Source organism: Rosa rugosa, chromosome 1 (genome assembly GCF_958449725.1).
Source record: "Rosa rugosa chromosome 1, drRosRugo1.1, whole genome shotgun sequence".
NCBI lineage: Eukaryota > Viridiplantae > Streptophyta > Magnoliopsida > Rosales > Rosaceae > Rosa > Rosa rugosa.
In genome coordinates this window covers 30,829,343-30,851,832 of record NC_084820.1, presented here as the reverse complement: position 1 = coordinate 30,851,832, position 22,490 = coordinate 30,829,343, and the positions used below count along the sequence as shown (strand labels likewise).

Sequence of the window (22,490 nt, the reverse complement as noted above, 5' to 3'; positions counted from 1 at the left end):
TGAAGGGAGTTTTCCCAAATTTTGAACGTATAAAAAGTCAACTTTGTTGACCCCCTAAAAACGTTCGTTTTCGAAAATAAAATCGTTCGAACTAATTCCACAACTTCTCCAAGCTTCGTACTCGCTCCTACTATCGTGAAATCATTTCTAAAAATCCACGGAATTTAATTTGGATTTTCCGGGGTATTACAGTCTACCCTCCTTAAAGAAATTTCGTCCCGAAATTTGAGCGTAAGTCAATTCCTCTCGATTAAGGTTGACCTAACCATCGAATATCCATCTTTCCCAAAGCTGTAGTAATCTACAAAGCCTCAACCCTTGTATAAAAATACATTCCTATGGCCACTAAATCCTTTCATCACAAACGTAAACGCACAACACAATTGTTCAACATCAATCCACATCAATTACACAAAATCATCACATGGATCATCTCATAGATCCTCACATAGATCTTCACATAGATCATCACATAGATCTTCACATAGATCATCACTCTGTACTGGCATACAAGCACAGTAAACACTCTCACAAAGTGTTTCGCTACTCAATTAGCATCACGGTAAATCTCCATAGTAAAACTTAAGATGCATCACTCAAAACAAATCATCCCCAAAAGCACGCCAATAAATTATGTCATCCAATGATGATGACTTGGGCTTGCTCAATCCTTGGGTTAAGCACTAGGGCTGGCCAATTGGGCCTGAAGAAATCGGACCATCCACATTTCGAACCGGCCCAAACCACTTTGGGTTTAACATTTGGGCCTACTATTCGGGCCGAACAATTGGGCTTACCATTTGGGCCTACCATTCGGGCTTACTATTTGGGCTTACTATTTGGGCTTACTATTTGGGCTTACTATTTGGGCCTACCAATCGGCCCACCAACTTCCAGCTCGGCTACGGTATGAAATTGTACATACCGTATATACGTATGCATACCGTACAGATCGTATATACGTATGCATACCGTACAACTGTATATTCGTATGCATACCGTACAGACCGTATATACGTATGTATACCGTACATACCGTATATACGTCGTATATCAAGCATATACGAGATCCAAAAATATTTGTAAGAGGTAAGGTTCGAACTCCCGACCTCAAACACGAAGGTTTTGCTCCCAACCACTGAAGCAAGAGCTGCCTTCATTAATATATGCTCACGTGTTATATTTATTATGTCATAAGCGACATAAATAAAATAACGGGGGAGGCAAGGTTCGAAACCTTAACCTGCTGCACAAGGGCTTTGCCCACCAACCACTGGAGCACAAGCTGTGCTTAATATAATGTGTACAAATTTTATACTTATTATGTCATAAACGAACATAATAAAAATAAACAAGAGGCGAGGTTCGAACCTCAGACCTCTTGTACACGAACTGTACACTCAACCACTCGAGCACGGCTGCTCACGTTATTATCCATACCAATCCTTTTATTTAAACCAACTGTTTCAACTGTTTCAACAATTCGGCCCAAAACATCCAAGACTGTTGCAGAAACCCAGCCCAACGTATCCAAAACTGTTACAGAAATCCGGCCCAACTCATCCAAAACTGTTTCAGAAACTCGGCCCATCATGTCCAAAACTGTTTCTGAAACTCGGCCCATCAGGCCTCCACCCACAGCTACAGTGATGCCTTGATCCGAGACAGGCCCAAGTACGGCCCACTTGTGTCACGGCTTATCCCTTCCGTGATTTACGGCAGTCAAATCTGCTTTCGGCTACAGCTGTCTGCCACAGCGCCTCGAGATTCCCTCGGTCCCCTTACACGCTCTCCACGCGCCAACAGCTTTTCCGGGTTTCGGGGCGACTTTAATCCAACGCGTGGATTGAATCTCAGAGATCGTCCATCCAACGGTGGAGATCTGCTCACCTCGTTCTATAAATAGGTGCATCCTGGAGAAAAACTGTTCACACCAAAGAAAAGAAATTTTCCCCAGCCATTCTCTCTCAAACTCTGCAGCCTTCCTCTCAAAACTCAAATCCTTTCTTCATCAATTTCAATCCTTCTCTCTGATCTTCTCTCCCATCTAGTTGATTCAATCCCATCTTTCCTCTGAACTTTCAGATCTTCAATCTTTTCCTCCAAATCTTCAATCCTTCTTTCTCAGATCTTTTCTTCCATTTGAAGATTCGATCTCATCTTTCCTCTGAGAATCTCAGATCTCCAATCACCAGTTCAACAACTCCAATCCTTCTAACAAAATCTCCCTCAAACACTAAACCATGTATTCCTCGATTTCCACATCCTCTCACCCCATGACCCAAGAGCCACGAACTCTGCAACTAATGGAGCTCCAAACCCCGCAACAAATGGAACCACAACAACAGCAACCAACAGAGGAGGGAGGAAACACCCAAGCAGCTGGAAGTAGTGCCAACATGGATTTCTGGCGAAGCCGTACCAGGTGGATTCCTACTCCAGAACAAATAAGAATCCTCAAGGATCTTTACTATGTCAAGGGATTTAAGTGCCCAACTACAGAGCAGATTCACGAGATCTGTCTCCAGCTGAACCAGTATGGGTATGTTGAGGGTAAGAACATTTACTTTTGGTTCCAGAACGTCAGGGCTCGAGAGAAGCAGATGAATAGGTGTAATCAGGCTGCTCCAGTGCCCATGAGAACTAGTTCTCTTGGTACTGGTAGATCCATTGATCTCAATTTTGGGTCCACTGGTTCTACTGGTGCTGGTGGATCCATCGACATCAATTTTGGGCCAGCTGGTGGATCCATTGACATCAATTTTGGGTCCACTAGTTCTACTGATGATGGTAGATCCATTGATCTCAACTTTGGTTCCACCTATTCTACTGGTAATGAAGGATTTCTTGATTTAAATTCTGTTTCATATTCTTCCTCACACTTCAACACTAATACTAGTACAACTCTTTTGGCACAACAGGAGGACAAACATCCCTGCAACAACGAGGAGGAGATCACCAGGAGGTTCAAACTCTTCCTCTGTTCCCCGTGCACGGCGAGGACGTCTTTGGTAACCTGAAGGCTACTTCCGAGGAAGGTAGCGCTTTTGGTTACTATTCTGGTGGCTCAGGCGGTTACCACAGTGGCTCAAACGTTTCTCTTGAGCTCAGCCTCAACCCATCCGGAGCTACTGACTAGGCTTAGTATAGCATAGTCCTCGCTTTTTTTTTTTTTTTTTTTTTTTTTTTTTTTTTTGTAATATAAACTCAATAAGATGGTGTGCATGTTTTCTTTCCTGTTTGTTTAACCAACAACAACACCAAGGATCGAACCTTGGTCACCCAATACTGTTTTCAAAACCATAAACAACTCTACTGCACACATCTTTCATAATGATGCAATAAAAACAATCACTCAAAAAGAATCCAACAATCAATTAAGTCGCATCGAGGTCTAGCTAGTATCCTCTGAGTCAAACCAAACACAACAATTTCATCGATAGGATTAGGGATTTATAAAGCTAAACACATCCTGAGTTAGCTAGGAAAAACCCACATCTTTAGAGTTACACTTACAACTCTAAAAAAAATCTCGATCACTCCATCTATCAATTGCTTCAACAAGCAATATGTACCATCTTAGCATCCACTAATCGATACTGGTACCACACTCAGTATCTCACCCACGAATCACCTCACTGCTCATTTGGTGGTAAGTCAACATCTAGTGGGTCAAAATTCTGTGATTATAGCACTTCACACTAACCACGTCATAATCCATAATCTGTCCTCACAACAGTATCTGGCCTCATAAATTAGTTATACAACCCTAGCACTCCTAGAGTTGAAAACAACGTTATTACCTAAGCTCATACATCAACACAATGTCTCTTCACAGTCAATCCTATCACGAGGTCATATCAATCTTTCCATAAGTCAACCATACACAAAATCCATCATAGTAACAACGAATTATGCATTACTACTCAACAATAGTCAGTGAACCAGCACTCCACAATAATTTCCAATACCATCCGCAGATCTCAAACCACACCCCGACATTTAGCTAATATATAGTAGCTATCCTAAACACCAAACAACTGTGCATGAATGAATGCTCCATTATAACACAATTCCATCACTAAGCAACCAATAACTGCTAAGTATTCTTCAACTCAAAACATCTGCATATCCAACTAATGGAAAGTATCACAACTACTAGTCAAATACTCGTAACGACTTTAGATACAAGCATTGGTCAAACACCATGACCCCAACAACCAACGACTACAATGCACATAAGGATACTGTTTTTCGTGAAAACCATCCTCAATAACTCCACCAGAGTTTAATCCAAAGGTTCCCATTCCTCAAAGGTGATAACTCAAAGAAGCTACACAAGCTCCACCACTTCACTTACAAAGTCAACCTATGCCATGATCACTTGACATACTACCCTTATTAAAGGTAACATAAGTATCTCCCAAATTACATCACTACACTCGAACACCAATATAGTCTTGAGAATTCTGTCTCATAATCTCTCACACTCCTATCATCTTGAGTTGGTGAGATCAATTCTCTTTTCAACTATTCCTAGGGTCTCAATCTCTTTCACCATTTCAACCCAAGAATAACATCCATCACATCAACTACAGGTAGACTAGGCAACTCAACCTCTAATGCCTCCACCTCATCCTCAACTGTCTCCATAGAAAGGTCATGTCCCTACATCAGACTCGACCTCTACCTCACCGACTCATCAGAGTTAAATCCAGAGGTTCCTATTCCTCGAAGATCACAACTCGCGGAAACTAAACTTATTCTAATACGAACTTAGTAGACAACTCTACCGTCCTACGGACTTACACGTTGTCTAGACCCCATACTAAGACATACCCAATGATTTTACCAGTACCGAAGAGTATATGATGGGGATCCGCTGCAGACGGGCCATCACTCGGGAGGTACTGATTATCACCAAATATGTACCTTACGCTTTGATACCAAACTGTCACGCCCCGGATTTTGAATGATAAATTCAAATCCGAAACCTGAATAATTACAATTTCAAAAAAACCAAATCTCGAAACTTCGAGTTCATTATTACAATTCACTCTCACAATATATTATAAAGCTCAAATGAGCATAACACACCTCACAACTTACAATTGTTGTAAAACTCTAACAATTGCTCTAACCGCACGATCACCGTCCTGGTTCTCCTGTCCTGTAGGATTACCCGCTACACAATTTGAATAGTGTACCGGGAGTTGCAACAACACAAAACCCGGTAAGCTTTTTACAGCCAGTATGAGTAAACAAGAAAGAACTGTTGATTTATTAGATTTCAAGACTACCACAAACCCACGTTACTTTCTCACTCTCATATATATATATAGACACTTATGAGTTACTCTCAATTTAGCTCATAAGATCACTCACTCTCATATATATATGTAGACACTTATGAGTTACTCTCAATTTAGCTCATAAGATCACTCACTCTCATATATACATATAGACACTTATGAGTTACTCTCAAATTCGCTCATAAGATTTCCCAACATTTGGTAGACAGACTCATATATATATATAGACCCTTATGAGTTACTCTCAATTTCCCTCATAAGGTTACCATATATATATTGACACTTATGAGTTACTCTCAATTTCACTCATAAGGTCACTCCACATTTGGCAGACAGACTAGAGCTCTAACTGAACGTAACCACTCGTCCGGCCACAGACGTGATTACGATTTAATACTATTAATAACCACCAGCCCGGTACGAGAGCGTGATTCACTAATAGATGCCATGGTCACCTCGTGACCTAGTGATCTCCACAGATCACAACAATTTATTGTTCCTCAACAATAAAACTCAACACCTCTCACAATATATTGTTTCTCAACAATAAACTCAATACCTCTCACAATATATTGTTTCTCAACAATAAACTCAACACAACTCCAACAATACATATTATTTCACGTAATAATATATATACAGACATTCACACAGGAATGTCTAATACACCAACAATAGTTCATATGATTGCAAAATAAAGCAATTAAATATATTGGGTTCGTAATATGAACCACGTGAGGATTACTCACCTCTAATCCAGCTGCGTCTTCTTAACAGCTCCATTAACAATCTCACGAATCGTCCGCCAAATAAATCCATCGATCACCTAATCCAATAATGATCTTAACTTAGCCAACAACTCAAAAGCACACATATACGGAAATCCAACGGTCGGATTCTAATTTAATGATGATCCAACGGTCAGATCGAATTTATACGATGATCCAACGGTCGGATCCTCACGGATCGCCCTTAGGATCATCCTCCAAAATTATCATTAAAGACTCAGATCTTCTTGAATCACTCTAACAAACATCTCCATAAAATTATATGAAAATCCGACGGTCAGATTCTCACGAATCGCCTTCCGAATCACTATTTCTCAATTATACGAAGATCCAACGGTCGGATCTTCGCCCGTGACCTCACAAAGTCACCGGGACAGTCATACGATCAACATATCCAAAATTGAAGCAAAACCGATGGTCAGATCTTCACAGATCGTAAACCGAAGATAAACGTAAAAACGTTAAATAGTAACGTCAAAACGAAAATCCACTATTTATCAACTTTTTTTTAACATGACCATGTTATATATCAAAACGCTCGTATGGATGCATAGATCATCGCCTAGATAATGAAAACTCGAAATATGGTCTGATGCGCCGCCACAAGCGGTGGTCAGTGGGCGGTCAACGCCGGTCAACCACCTCAGATGGCAAAGTGACCAACTACAAACTGGTTCAAAATGAAAGGGTGGTCGACTTTCATACCTGGAGCTAAGCCTGGTTCGGCCTAGATCGTCCTAAATCAAGCGTTGAAGTTGGATTAATCTCGTGCGTCTGATCAGATTCCAGATTGAATCAGGGACGTCGAAATCTTCAACTCGTGATCTTTCACTCCACACTCCAAATCGTCAAGCAAGGCCTATATGGGGATGATCAGGGGGAGGAGGAGATCACGAAAATGGGGAGGATCGGCCCGTGCAACGCCGGCACGGCCAAGATCCGGTCGGGTCGAATGCTAAGCTCTGGGGGGCTTCGATCCACGTCTGGGGGCAGCGGCGGTGCAAGGGGAGGCCACCAGGCGGCTGGGCGTGGCACGGCGAGTCCGGAGAGGGCCGGGTCGTGGCCGGAGGACGCCGGAGGAGGGAGATGGGTCCGGGTCGGGTCAGTCGGGTCGGCTGCGTAGGGAGGAGAGAGAACGGAGGAAACCGGGGGCCAAAATGCAAAATTTGCATTTTTTTCGTCCTTAATGAATAAATCTGATATTTTTCCTATTTATAGAAAATTCCCAATTTTCAAATATTCATAACTTAATCATACGAACTCCGAATATTGCGTTCCACATGTCCACGAACTCGTATCGACGAGCTCTACAACTTTCATGAAGGGAGTTTTCCCAAATTTTGAACGTATAAAAAGTCAACTTTGTTGACCCCCTAAAAACGTTCGTTTTCGAAAATAAAATCGTTCGAACTAATTCCACAACTTCTCCAAGCTTCGTACTCGCTCCTACTATCGTGAAATCATTTCTAAAAATCCACGGAATTTAATTTGGATTTTCCGGGGTATTACAGTACGTACGTAGCTGGTGTATTAGTTTGTTACTTTTGTACAGAATCTTACAAGGACGATTAACAGTAGTGGACAATAAGGTGCCTAGATAATCTGACACAATATATAATGGTATATACATAAATAGTTTGAGTAAGTTGAGGTGCAAGAAGCAGTTTTCATACAATGAAAAGATTATTCTGCAGATACAATGGCTGCAGTGGGAATCCTTAACAGAAACCTTGAATCTGTGGATTTGAAAGGTTGATGAAGGACTAAGACCAAATCTGTCAAAGGATGCTGGTGCACACTCTTAATTTAGAACTTGAGTAGTTTATTCCCTTGGAGGCCTAGGATTTAATGTGCCAAAGTAAATAGGGTTAGGTTTAGCCGTTTAGGGATGATGTACATATTAATCCATTTCAGAAATTCGGACTACTAAGTTTCTCTTGGGTTTCTTGCCCTACAACTCTTTATTCTCAGTTGCATCTTTGTTTCTGCTGGGATCCTGTTTTCCACTATAGTTTTTCTCTGGTATATCACTGACGCCTAATGACGGTAGGTAAATCATTGTTGTGGTAATTACTAGTGTCCCATTGAAAAATATTATATGAATTTTGATAGGGTTCGGCTATTGATTTCTTTTCACACCCTACAATCCTACATTCAGTACTTTTGTCATATACCATCAATTTTACCCTCTTTTTTACAATTAGAAAACAAAAGGTAAAAATTCAACTAATAATAAAATTTTAAAAAGCAAAGAAAACTGGGAACGATGTATCATCTCCAATACCCTCCCAACATATCGATGACCTCCTCCCTCTTCCCTCTTTCCTTATTCTATTTCTCTCTCTCTTCCTTGTCTCACATTATCTGCCTCTTCTTTCAAGTTGAAAAGTTATATAGCAATTAAACCAGACGTTGAATCCATCTGCGTGGCTTGAAAGCTCAAGGGATGAGGTACCGATTAATAATACATCACACACAAAAAAAAAAATATATGGTGTGACTGGTATTCGACACAATATTGCTATACCGGACGTGCATATGTCAAAAGGTAATCTGACCAACAAAATCTGAAGGATATCGACGGCTTTCATCCAGTTGTACATATTCTCTTGGTAACAAGTACAAAGAACATGGGATGAAGAGTACACATCAAGGTCGGGCAGATCCAGCCGTGTTTTGATTGTGGAACAAGTTCAAATTGCATATGCATCTATATTCTTTTGAATTTAGTGGACAATATTGTAGCATTGCATCGACACTAAAATGTTGGTCTCAGTTCTAAATCCTACATATTTGTGCAATTGATTCAACAAATCACTCACGTAGAGTTTCCTTCACAAACATTGTGCGGTTGGATTTTTTGAATTTAGTGGACAATATTGTAGCATTGCATCGACACTAAAATGCTGGTCTCAGTTCTAAATCCTACATATTTGTGCAATTGATTCAACAAATCACTCGCGTAGAGTTTCCTTCACAAACGTTATGCGGTTGGATTTTATGAAAGTAATATGCGTCAGCTTTAGATGGCAGCAATATATATACACATCAGACCATAGGCAAACCTAATACTTATAGATAGTTGATCAAGTACTTGCATACATGGATGAGAAGTTCAAGTCCAATTCCAAGCATAATGTCATTGACCTCAATACAGTTATCAATTCTAGATAGATACAAAAGCATCACACATGGTTAATGTGTTGACAGCCTAAACAAAATTACCTTGCAGGCTCAGGCTCACATACTTTCTAGTTAAAGAACAAAAGATATTTCTAACCAGTCTCGTTAACAACCTTGTCAATCTCGTCCACATGACTCCGAAGAACATTCCACTGCACAAGTGAAACAATGATCAATAGGTAATTCTGTGAACAGGTATTGAAATGTAAGTACATCAAGATGCATACCTGATCCATCGGTAGTGAGATTCCTGAAAACGAGGGAAAGAGTGTCATTCTATGCACCAAATAATGAATACAAAGCACAGTCATAATAAATAATCTCATGGCATTTTATCCAGTTTCTCATACAAGTCCTCGAAAAAACAAGCAATAAGAACTTAAAAAGAGAATACAAAGTCACTAGGCTGGTGATACTATCGTGAAGCTGCTAAAGTATAATAATCATTTATGCCACATCAAAGTGAAAAGAAAAATGAAAATAACACTAAAGCTGCTGGGTTGCTGGTCATACCACATGAAGCTGGAGAAGTTATCTGGCAAGTAAGGATGAAGGATTAGAGCTATTGTGTGCGGGTCTGGGTCATGGCCTGGGACCAGGAAAGGAAGGGAGATTAAACTAGACTATCATTGCGTAAGTTTTTGCTTTCCTCCACCTTCCTGCACACTCCTTCATCCTCTGCTCGCTGGCTTTCCTACTCATTCTTCTGGGGCCAGGCTAAATGGAGTTTGAACTTTGTACATGGTTTAAGCAAATTAGATGTCCATGAGGTATACATCTCTTCGAAATGGCACGATTGGAGGCACACACGTGTCCCATAAAGCTATGCCTTGGGTTGTGTGATGCAAGAGCATCCGAGAGACTTAATTTAGAACTTTAGTAGTTTATCTATCTCAGAGGCCTAGGATTTAATGTGCCTAAGTATTATACGGTTAGGTCAGCTGCCGTACATATCATCTATCCATTTTATTCATAAATTCAGACTACCAAGATTCTCAGAGGCCTACCAAGATTCTCTTTATTCTCAGTTTTGTTTGGATTTAATGCTCATCTCTCTTTTCTTCATTGTTTCTGCTGGGATCCTGTTTTCCACTATGGTTTTTCCCTGGTATATCACAAACGCCTAAGGCTTCTGCCCTGCATCAATGCGCCTCAAGGTCGTCTTTCAAAACACTAATTTATATAACACCAATTGAATTATAGTTCTCATAAAACAATAGAATGATCACCTAATTACCACTAGCTTTCTGAAAAACAGCTTAGTTATTATCCACTCTGTAACCATTTGACTTTTTTCTATTTCCTCTCTCATAAATATGTTTCCTCTCACTATAACTTTGCTTATCTTAGTCTACTACACATTTTGTAGAAATTGCTCAAAATTTCATGCTCTTGAATTTAGAACTCGATTGCTTTTGCTTACAACACCTTAAAGGGAAAGGAAAACCACAAAAACAACACTTAATTTTGCATTATCATTTTCACGCCCTTCAATAGCTGAAACCAAAATATAATGATCTGAAGCATGGTTCTCAACTGGTATATTGATTCTATGAAGCATTAGATTTTCAATTAACTGACCGAAACACAAAAAGCCATCAATCAACCAAATCAGAAAAAGAATCAGCAGATAAACCCTAAAAAGCAAAAACTCTAAGCCAAGCGAATATAAGCTCAAAAAAACAGAAAAAGAAAAAGCAAACTACCTTTCTTTCCAGGCAATTGCTTGCCCTCCTTGACATAGAACTCGCGAATGTCCACAATAACCTTGCCGTTCCAGTTCCTGACCGTCACCCTCCTGTTCTTTGATATCTGCAATTTCCCAAAAACCCTAGAAATCACACACTGATTTTCATGAATTTATACATGTAGCAGCAGAGAACAGTAAAAAAGAGAGAGAAGAGAGAGAGAGAGAGGCGGTGACCTCGCAGACGACGATGTCCTCGGCTGAGTCGTCGGAGGAGTCTCTTTTGGCGGTCTTTTTGGGGGGCGCGTGGCCCTCAGAGTCGCCGTCGGACGCGTGGTCCTCCTCGTCCTTTCGCTTTCCTCTCCAAGCCGACATTCTCTTCGCTCTTCTTGATCGCTGACTTCGGAATTTGAATCTCGGCGCTTCCCTGCTGCTCTCTGTTTCTCACACCACTTGAGACTCTCAGACTCGCACTCGAATATATATGCCTCTGTCTTTGACCGCGATTACTCGACGTTTGAGCCTAAATTTTTTTTTTTTTTTTTTTTGCCCTTTTTGGGCTTTTCAGAAATGTTTTTTCTATCGACACCTCTACATTTTTAGATAATACAAGTGTCTGAGACTTATATTAGAGTAAAGTTCAAGGTAAATTACTAACATGATTTTTATACCTCTTTTTTTTTTTTGATTCAAGGTAAAGTTCGATTTCAATATAACATGTCAGTATTTTGAATATATGAAAATTTTCAATGAAAGTTTTGAGTGTGGATAGAAAACTTCGATAAATATCAGTTAATATTAGTACTTAAATACTAATTTCAAAAATATTTTCGAGATTAGTCGAATTAAAGAATTTCAATACCTTCAAATAAATTTGAACCATGAACAAATTTCTTCCTAATGAGATCTCGGCTGGCCTCTACTACGGCGAGGTAAGGTAGCTCATAAAGCTGCTGAGGTCACTCTCCTGTTTTCCAAACGCCTAATAAATTGCTTGAAATGGAGGATTGCCGGGAATGAGATTGATGCAATGTTGCACCGGACCAGAGGAGCTGCATGCACTGAACCACTGACTATGCAGTATTTGTTCTTGTGGATTTGGTCTTTAGATCTTCAATTAAAAAAAAAAAAGGAATAAAGAATCATAGATGCAAGTCTAAAACCCCAGAACGAGGAACTATGATATTTCTAGTCTGAAAGTTGGTATGCAGTCCGTAGGTCATCATTTTTGGAAAAGCAACCAACGAGCAATACAGGGACTAAAATGCACCATATGAACAGAAATTACATATGCAATGCTACAATGATTTCATTCATATACAGTAGAAACTTGCGTGGTTACGAGCATGACCAGCTTCTATCAGCGAAAAAACAGCAGTTACCAGCTTCTTCAGTGCGACCAGGTTAGATCATCCGTTTGACTGACTGAAAACAGATGACAAATCAGTTGAAATCACTTCATTCTGCTTTAGCTTTCTTGTCCTCTTTTGGTGGAAATAGCAACCTAAATGTCCATACTGCCAGTAGAGTTGCCTCTATTGGGGCAAGCCAATAAACAAGAATATGTTCCTTGGTTATATGGTCTCCGCGAGCATAAGCCCATCCCATCACCTACATACAAGTCAATAAGGTTTGGTAAATTAATGCATTCAACTTCTCCAAATCCATTATGAGAAATTAAGGCAACACTGAGAGTACAAATATACAGTGCTTGATTGTTATAGGTACTTACAGAAGCTGGGTTCATGCAACCACCAGTCAGATCAGAGCCAAGAATATGAAGAGTTAACTTGGAAACACTTGAGATCCATGTCTTCATGAAAAAGTTCCCCGGGATTTTTCTGTAAAGACCAAGTGAGATAGTAACGATTGCAAATGTCAGCAATCCTTCTGTAAGGGCCCCTCGATGGATGTCAACAGTCAAACGTGGCCCGAGACCTATTCCAGGAAAGATCTCCATTATGAGCTTAACCCCAGCAACAGAGCCAATAACCTGGAGATACAAATGACACATTTGACACTAATTAAGTGGTTGTCCCTGTAAAAGAAGAAACTGTGAAACTAGCTAAATCTTTTCCTGTACATCCCAAGAGTGATAATACATCAAGTGAGTTACCATAGGTCACATGGAATAAATTCAAGAGCAACTGGGATTCACACTCATATTCAGAATTTAGCAGATATCCGGTGGTCCAAAATCACCATTATCGCTACAAGAGATAAGGCAACCACCGTGATTAGGTGAACACCATGGTGGTTTCTTTCAAGAACCCAACAACTGTCATGATAAGTTACAAGAATGAGAGAGTAAAAAATCTTAGAAAAATGGCAACAACAATCCTATGTAGAGTCAGTATCAAGAATGATCATCAGATTTATCATAAATGGGACAATGAGATCACTTACCCTCAATTTGAAGGGATCAGGTGTTCTGAACCCATATGGCAATCAAAATGGGATTATTTTGTGTGTGTATCCAGACCATCACACATGCCGCAATAGAGGAAGCTATGTCTACGACTTTGATAAGAAAAAGGCATCAACGATAGCCACCGACCGAAGAGAGAGCCATGGTCAGGATTGTATCGCCTTCCAACCGCATGAAGCAAGGAGTGACCCCAACGATGTCACCCAACCAGTAACAGTGTGACTGGCCAAAGGAGCACCCCTTTTCCAGAAGGTTGCATTTCTAGCCAAACCCTCTATGACTGGCTGGTCACCTAGGATGACAGGTCATCTATATGACTGACTGCATTATGTACTCAGCCCACGTTAGAAGAGAGGCCACCAGATTTATCAAAAGGAATATCCTCCTGCAGCTTGGGGACACACCTGAACAATTGTCAGCCCTTCTGATGGGAGGTAACCCTAATTCAGGGGAGTCAGAATTTTGAAGGGCAGAAAATGTGGAAAATCCCACGTCAGGAAATAGGACGATCAGACCCAAGCTCCTATAAATAGGGAAATAATTCCCAGAGGTGCTGCCTCTGACCTTTGCATTTCACTCTGGTAAAGTTGTCACTCAACTGCATAACAGAATCATTGGACTCCCTTTGGAAGGTACCATCACAGTACTCTCAATTGCCGTTTATTCTCACAACACCTCTCTGTCTTAGACCTTTGGCCACATATATACTACCTGTTCCTATGAAATTCATAAGCATAACTTGATCTCTTGTGGTGTGCATGCCGGTTAGGTCTGAACCAGTATAAATATAGGTCCCCTAAGTTACAAGACAGTGCTAAAGGTTTTTGCACTAACGAAGACACTAATGCAGGCTTGACTGGTGTAAGTCGGCTTCTTTTGATATCTCTGACTGATTCCTACCTTGCTTGACCTATCAGAGCCAAATAGGTACCGCAGAGAGAGAGAGAGAGAGAGAGAGAGAGAGAGAGAGAGCCGATTCAGTATCACCTCCTAACCACATGAAGCCAGGAGTAACCACTCCTGACCAGCTAAAGGAACAAGTCTTGTCCAGAAGTTCCCAATCCCAGGGGAGTAGGGGACCCTCTAAAACTGGCCGGTCACCGAGGATGACTGGTCAGCTCGGCATATGTCAGAAGAGGGGCCAGTTGACTTTATACAGAAGAGGGGCCTATGTCAGAAGATATCACTCATAGAGTCACAGGAATAAGCCAAGAATTTAGATGAAAACCAAGACAAATTGGAGGGAGTTGAGAACTGATACATGACAATGTCCCAGCTCGAAAACGTCAAATTAAGCTAACATCCTTACTTTTAGGCTAACAAGGAACCATTAAGATAAGATCCCATAAAGAAGTCATTAGCTGAAAACATAGAATCGGCCTTAACTTAGGACAAATGTCTAATGTTCAACCAAATATGTGTAACAGGACATGAACAAAAGCTGCAAAATAAGGGATTCACGGCCTAGGATCACAAAACATTATACTTAATTAGACGAAAACCTATAGAATATAGCATTTTCTTTTTTCATAGACAGATAATAAGTAGTCGAGAATTCATTTCCTATCAACTCCTGTAATTTCACCATTGATTCGTACATAAATGCTGCATTTTCACACGTAATATACATATTCTAAACATTCAAGCAAGCATTCAATTCAACAGAAACCAACCAATTATTTGAAACCCAATTAAAATTTCAGATTAAAAAAAAAAAAGAAAAAAAAAAAAGGGGTGACCTGAGCAGGGATTCTGGCAGCAACAGTGAAAAGGAAACGGCTGAAATCGCCGGTGATTGCGTCAGAGAAAACGGTGAGAGGATTGTAGGTGCCACCCTTGGTAATCTTAGCCAAGAAAGCAAAGAAAAACATGTTGATGATTGAGAGGGCGAAGTAGAGGATATCACCACTGGGTTCGTGACCCAACCCCGAAACATTGTGGATAAATTTCTTGATTAAAACTCCTGACAAGACCCACATGAATGAGATTACCAAATCCGATGCGAGCAAAGCAACCCTCCCCATTTCTGAATCAATCGCAATCTGGGTCAATCTCTCTTTATCTCTAGTCGTAATTCTGTCTGTCTGTCGTTGAGGTATTCGACAATTTAAACGAAACTTCGCTGTGTTCTTGCCATTGTCATAAACAGCATTTTTTTTTTTTTTTTAGGTGAAAAAAATTAAAAATTAAAAATATGAAGACTGTCTTGAGCTAAAATTAAAAATTTAAAACTCGGAGACAATCTTGAGCTATACGAGGGTATTTATATCAATCTTCGGCATGCCTCACGCACAAGATCCCCACGGGCCTGAGAGGACTGCTCGATGCTTTGCCATCATGATAATTTTGTTGCAAATTTTACTTGAATTTACAAATGCACAAAAGTTTAATAAATTGGAGATTCAACACTAATGACAGGTTTACTTGGAATTCAGATATAGATAAATCGGATTTCAAGTCGATGGGAGATGAAATAACTAATTTGCTACCCTAGGTTATATTTCAGTCAATTTGCTACCATAGGTTTTCACAATTAGCCAATTTACTACCCTAAATATTATTTCTGCCAAATTGCTTCCTTATGTTTTTAAAATTAGCCAATTTGCTACCTTGTCGTCATATGAATTTGTCCAATTCTTCGTCCAAACATGGATTAATTTTGAACATCTAAGGTAGCAAATGGCTAATTTTGAAAATTCAAAGAAGTAAATTGCTAACCAAATTGAAGGATTAAGATGTCGTTGATTTTCAATAGTAAATTATTGATACGAAAGTACAGAACATGCATATATTTTCGCACGTGTTAAAATTGATATATATATTTTTTGTTTGAAAAGAACTGACCAATCTTTATTAAGGCTGGTTTGAAACTTCAATTGGGCAAACCTTCTTCTTCTTTTTTTCCTGAGGAAAACAATCATTATTCAATGTACGGTAATCTTATGAAAACCCACCATGTGAAATGACACACCAAAAGAGCTCCCCCTTATGTTCCCCACAGGCTTTTAGAGCGGTTCTGTTTGATGTTGTTAACACTGTTTAGTTTTGCTGTATCCCCAATGTGTACTGTAACACTTGCATACAGCTAGCACCTCAGAAACACAATCAAAAGTAAATAAAGTCCCAAGGTACACAGCAAAACTAAACAAGTTGATATATATTGGAGCCAGACAGGTCCTTCAGATCCAAGACTCCTGTTCACCAAATTTAAACAATGGGAAAACGAAAGTTTTGCTCCTTCATTGCAATACAAAGTGGATGGAGGAAGAACCAGTACGGGATTACATTGATTAAATAGGTACATGAAAATGTAATGCCGTTTTTATTGGTTTCCAAGGACTACACTTCTGGCTAAAAGTTCTCACAGTTTATAACAAATTTCTTTGAGTGGTTCTGACTTTTGCAAGAAATTACAATGTCCTACATTTGTGTCACACTGTCACCTAATCTTAATTACAAGCAAGTTTGAGATAGCGTAAACCAATTCACAGATCTACATGAACGCCTCCCCCACTGGAACCAGAGCTCGAATAATCCAAACTCAAAGGCACACCACTAAAATATCTTGACAAGATGAGTCTTGCTACATTCTCAGCCGCAACAGCGCTCGTCTCCATTGTGCTTGCTGCATTCTCAAAAGCATTCACATAGTACAAGTGCTGGCCATCCAAGATAAACGGTGCAAATACTTCAGGAGCAGTATAATGAGGGTATGCAGCCCAATTTATTCGAATTGTCTCCGTCCTCGCACTAAATGTTGAAGCAAAACTATTATTATGAGTTTATACGATGGTTATTGACAAAAATATGGCTAATTAAGAGCATTATAGCACCTCAACAATATATCAGACCATTAAAAAAATAATAATAATAAAATAATAAAAAAACAATATTGATTGTTATTAAGAACAGCCAAGTCAAAAAATTCGTCCGAGCAAAAAACCAAATATGAACATTACCTATCAATTGTGACATAATTTAGCTTCTCAGACATAGAATATGTTTCCAAAATCCTTCCGAAAGTACTAATTAGCTACTTGGCTCAGAAGTAGTAAGCAAGTTAGCTACTGGACATGTGAACCCATGTTAGCTAACTTCAACTTTTCATTTCTTATTGAAGTAATATTTCCAAAAGTAGACTTTGACAACTGCCTAGTGCTCTACTAGCGAAGAACTTAGAAATAAACAGGACCGGGGAGCATAGGTGCCATAACTTTAAGCCTCAGAGTTTGCTAGATGTTTCCTTTTTAACCTAGGCTAATGTCAAAAATGTCGACCCCAAAATTTTGAAGTTGTTACTATATCAACCTCTTAACTCCTAAGCAATAGTTTAGCAGTACACCACTATGACAAGTGAAAACCATGTATACAAGAAATAATTTGTGCAGTCATTTATACAACAACAACGTGGCATGTAACAGACATGCATACTTCCTTTCATACACTAAACTTTATCTCTTACCTACAACAATATTTCTTTGCCTAAGAAAAATGTAACAACTAGTCTACATAAGCTAATATAAATAATTTTTTAGAACAGTTTTAAGACCAAAGGCTATAGACCAAGTGGTACTGGGCTGAGTAAGACAATTTTGGCACTCAGGCATGCATGGCAACATTGTAATAGGCAGCATTGTGGAAGGTCCAGGTTGCAAAGTATCATAAAAGGATCGACCATGGATAGACAAGAATAAGGGGAGGGCAGGAGAAAAATGAACTAGCCTTTATTTGTTGGTCAGGCGATACCAATGGAACAGATCAATAAGGATGAAGTATGGGTTTGATGATTTTTCTGAGTATATAGGATGATGATGGTTGAATTCAAAGGTGGACAAAAACTATAAGCCCTATAAATACACAAGAAATCTAATGTACTATGTTATTCAACTTTAATCTCCTCCCTGCTTACAATTTTGTTATTCTGTTTATATAATGATGTTGAAAGAAAGACTTAGTACTATGACAATTAAATCAAGGTTCACATTCAGGACAGTGGACAATAGGAGAAAACTAAGAGAAGTGAACAAAACTATGATGGTAGAAGTATATGCCACCATCATATTCTCTCTACCTGTTGATTCCAAACGAGTGCTAGCTGGTAGAAACTTAAGAGTATTACCTGAAGATACTATCTAGAAGTGCCTCCGCCATTGGTTGTCGAGAAAATATCTTGTAAGTGATATCATTCCCGGCATGTTGCTTGAGAACAGAGATGCTTGTGAATGGAAGATCAGGATCCTCAAGCGTGGCAACCAGTTCTGGGAGTTCTGACACTGAATTCACGCCAAAATATACCTTTTCGAAAAAACAAATAAACAATTAATGGTTGGGATGCCATACAAATTATACTCAAACACACTTGATACACATGCATACAAGTCACACATTATTTCTAACAATGCTAGATACTTACAGGATTTAGAAGGCCTCTAACCAAAGTTGCATGTGTATGTTGTAACTCTCTTTTAGGAATTGAAACTGAAGGAGTAAATTCAACATTCAACTCATCTAGAGGTGTAGCAACTACAGCAACATCACATGTATAACTATTCCCCATGGTAGAGTTAAGTTCGTAGTAGTCCCCAATTGAAGAAATAGATTCTATCTCTTCATGAAGATGCAATGCAACATCTGAACGATTGATCAATCCAGAAGCCATCTGCCAGTTCCCTCCTTTGATAGACCATAGTCCTCCACCAGATCCTGCCAATGATACCGCACCTCCAAGTCCACTCATACTGACATTTTGGCCATAATTGATTCTTGTGATGACCTGAAGAATAAGAATTTAGCAGAGTACTAACTTCTAATGAAATTTCAAGACCTTCAATGACTGCCATACTTATTAGCAAACTTCAGAGTTCAGTATATAGAATTTCAACAAACCAAGATTCTTCCTGAAAGTTGAAAGTTAAGGCACCATCCAGACAAAGGAGATAGATATATACATATACATACATAATTACATATATATACATATATTCCATGAAGTCTTATACACTGGTGGAAAGGAAAGCTGAAAAACTAAAACTCCTATGTTCTGAGCATAAAATAACTGCAATAAAATTGCAGGATAAGGATGATAAATGCCCTACCTCCAATAAAATGTAAAACTATTACAATTCTCTCATTTTGATCAAAAGAAAATTCTTTTGTACACGAATAAAAAAATACATCGAGCTTTCAAACTTAAAGCTAGGCCAATACAATAGGATAACCAGGGTCTCAATGCTCATTTTTCATTTGAAGTCACATAAATAATCAAATGTTCATATATGGTATAAGGTGTACTTACATATAAAAGGAGATCTATAAACTATGAAGGTGAAGGGTGGCTGTCTATTCTCAACTATGCAACAGTAAAATACCAGGAAAAAATAATCGACTAAAAGAAGTGGACTGCGATAAATGTATAGGGAAAAGTTCAAAACAGATTATAACTTTGTAAAAGCTCAGGGCAGTAGTTTCACTAATTAATTGACTGAGCATTCCTTTTTGCTTATAGCCATCTTTAAATAGCTAATGATTGACTAAAAAAAGTGGGGCTGCAATAAATGTATACGGAGAAGTTCAAAACAGATTATAACGTTGTAAAAGCTCCTAGCAGTAGTTTCACTAGCCAAATGACTGAGAGCATTCCTTTTTGCTTATGGCTATCTTTAAATAGCCAAGACTTCAGATCAAAAAGAATTTCTAGTTACTTTTTCATTGGCCATGACAACTCTTCCCAAGTGCCCAGCTCCAGCGTAAGGATGAACTGGGTTATGTTGGAAATGCATAAGCATATTAGACTATACAGTCCATTAGCAAAATTGTTCCAAATCATAAATTCATGACAGGTCCAACTGAACACACTTTTTAAAGTGGTGATCGATCACCACCTAGAAATACTTATTCCTACATAAAATCATATTACCTAGGTATGCAAAATCAATTTATATGATCACTGACTTTAAGGTTTTATATGGAAGTGAAAGGAAATTTCTTTAAGAAAAAAAAAATGTTACAGGTGTTTGCACAAGATCCTAAGACCAACAAGTAATGAACGGATATATAATACAAAAATTTTCTTCTTATCATCACATCTGTCTTATAAAATTCGAGCAATCGAGCAAAAGGATACTTACATGTTTTATGCATAAATTGTTCACAACTATAATTTTAAACACTGGTTTGGCCACTGAGAAAGCTGTTCCAAGTAGGTAATGCACTCTCAGCAGTGGCATATGTGTGGTTTTTTGTTGTTTATGACTTTATGATTCATTAAAGCTATGCAGTGAAGTAGTGAACGCACCAGCTCAAATGTTCGGCAGTAGAGAGGAAAGATAAGCTTGCACCATAGTGTAACGACCTAACCTAGGGATATTGCAATCTACATACTCAATTTGACTGAATCAAGGCAGAGATGAATCAGGAATATAAATGGGTATCTCAGTGGGAAGGACATAGTAACAGATAAGGTAGTGATAAAAAGAGAAGGATTCCAGGATCTAAGCTGTTTTCAGCCATATATGATATATCATCAATGCTAGAAACTCACAGTTGAGCAGTCAAAATAAACTCCAAAAGACATATAAGAAGGCATCCAATTCTTTGGAGCCGACTCAAACAAAGTCAAAAGAAGATTCAAAAGAAGGTCAAGGTGAATTTTTGTGGGCGTATGTATATGTCCCCAATCTTATCTTCTTTTCTGGTCTCTTTCTTTTAGTCATTTCCCTCTACAGATGCTTCTTAAAAGAACAAATGCACAAACTAACGGTGCACCCTTTGCAGCAAGGTGATTCATATTGACTGGGATTCTATTACTGTTCATCTTTTAGAGAGATGGTTGATCACCCCACAGCACATTTCTCAATCTAAAAAACCCAGTAAAACCATGTCTCTGACAGAATCCTCCTTTCTACTATATATACAAGCTCCACAGGCTCCAGTACACTTCAATAACATGAATTCAGATCTTGAAACACTTCTAAAGACATACAAGCTACACACATGGGGAGATATCTGTAATCGATACTAATTAACTATCTGTAACCACACCATCATAACAGACCCAAACGAATCCAACCAAAGTGAAACTACTAATAAAGGGCAATGCATAAAGCATCATACATTCATACCCTACCGGACTGCCCCAAACAATCAAAAGAACTAAAGCATTCCATCATTTAATACTCGAGGAAGTTAAACGAAACAGCTTCAAAAAATTCTTGTGTGGAGAAAAGTTCTTACAGTGACAAGCTCTTGTATCAACAAGGGACACAAGCCAGCATCAGCCAGCTCCTCAGACAAAGTCCTCGCCGTGAGATTGTGCAAACCAGCCCATTCAAGCATCTCATCCACCGACTCGAAAACAGGCCTTGTCTTTAAGCTCTCATAATACTTCAAGAAACTGTTCACAGTAGTCTGCACCAGAAAAACCAAATCACAATCCAACTACTAGTCCAAATCACAAATCACACATCCGAAACACGCTAGGCACAAAGTAGAAGTACATCTACGAATCTATTCATTCTGATGAGCGAGTAGCCGTATCGGACGAACAGCAGCAGCGAATTCGCCAGCGAAACAATCCTGTCCACAAACGGAAGCTTGGACTTCACGCTCAGAGTCTTGAAGATGAACTTCTCCCCATCCCAAATTCCAAAACCCTCGGAATCATCGGACGGACTGTTGACGGTGAGGTTCAGCAGCCTGGTGTAGTTGACGGCGTAGAAGTTCTTGGGGTGGAGAATCGAGGCGCCGGCCTCGAAGAACTCGCCGGAGACGTTGACCGTGGCCATGCGTCCCCCGACGACGCCGTTTCGCTCGAACATTCGGATCGTGAGGTTGAGAGTGGAGGGAGAGTATTCGCGGAGGAAGTGGGCCACGGAAGCGCCGCCGATGCCGGCGCCGACGATGCAGACTGTGTCATGAGCTTGGGAAAGTGCGGAGAGGAGGAGCAAGAGAGAGATTAGGGTGAGGGCGGGAATTGCCGACGACGACGACATGTCGTTGAGATTGGACTTGAAACCCAGCTCAGTTTTTCAAACGCATACCTTCGAAAGAGGATGAAGAAGATTTCTAAGAGTGACGTGTGATATTTTAACCAA

General features: G+C 39.5%; 3 protein-coding genes across 3 annotated transcripts; all 3 read right to left on the bottom strand.

Annotated features, from left to right (window-relative positions):
• Positions 1-9,156: 9,156 nt before the first annotated feature.
• LOC133724625 (RNA polymerase II transcriptional coactivator KIWI-like) lies at positions 9,157-11,450 on the bottom strand. The gene is made up of 4 exons (XM_062151390.1): positions 11,208-11,450; positions 10,990-11,095; positions 9,511-9,533; positions 9,157-9,435 (listed from the first exon to the last, which is right to left on the bottom strand). The coding sequence occupies exons 1-4, from the start codon at positions 11,343-11,345 to the stop codon at positions 9,376-9,378; spliced, it is 327 nt and encodes a 108-aa protein (XP_062007374.1). The 5' UTR covers positions 11,346-11,450; the 3' UTR covers positions 9,157-9,375.
• Positions 11,451-12,119: 669 nt separating this feature from the next.
• Positions 12,120-15,537, bottom strand: LOC133724624 (probable aquaporin SIP2-1). The gene is made up of 3 exons (XM_062151389.1): positions 15,138-15,537; positions 12,703-12,963; positions 12,120-12,581 (listed from the first exon to the last, which is right to left on the bottom strand). The coding sequence occupies exons 1-3, from the start codon at positions 15,420-15,422 to the stop codon at positions 12,429-12,431; spliced, it is 699 nt and encodes a 232-aa protein (XP_062007373.1). The 5' UTR covers positions 15,423-15,537; the 3' UTR covers positions 12,120-12,428.
• Positions 15,538-16,610: 1,073 nt separating this feature from the next.
• On the bottom strand, positions 16,611-22,490 carry LOC133724623 (farnesylcysteine lyase). The gene is made up of 5 exons (XM_062151388.1): positions 21,894-22,490; positions 21,631-21,804; positions 18,812-19,171; positions 18,518-18,693; positions 16,611-17,148 (listed from the first exon to the last, which is right to left on the bottom strand). The coding sequence occupies exons 1-5, from the start codon at positions 22,386-22,388 to the stop codon at positions 16,884-16,886; spliced, it is 1,470 nt and encodes a 489-aa protein (XP_062007372.1). The 5' UTR covers positions 22,389-22,490; the 3' UTR covers positions 16,611-16,883.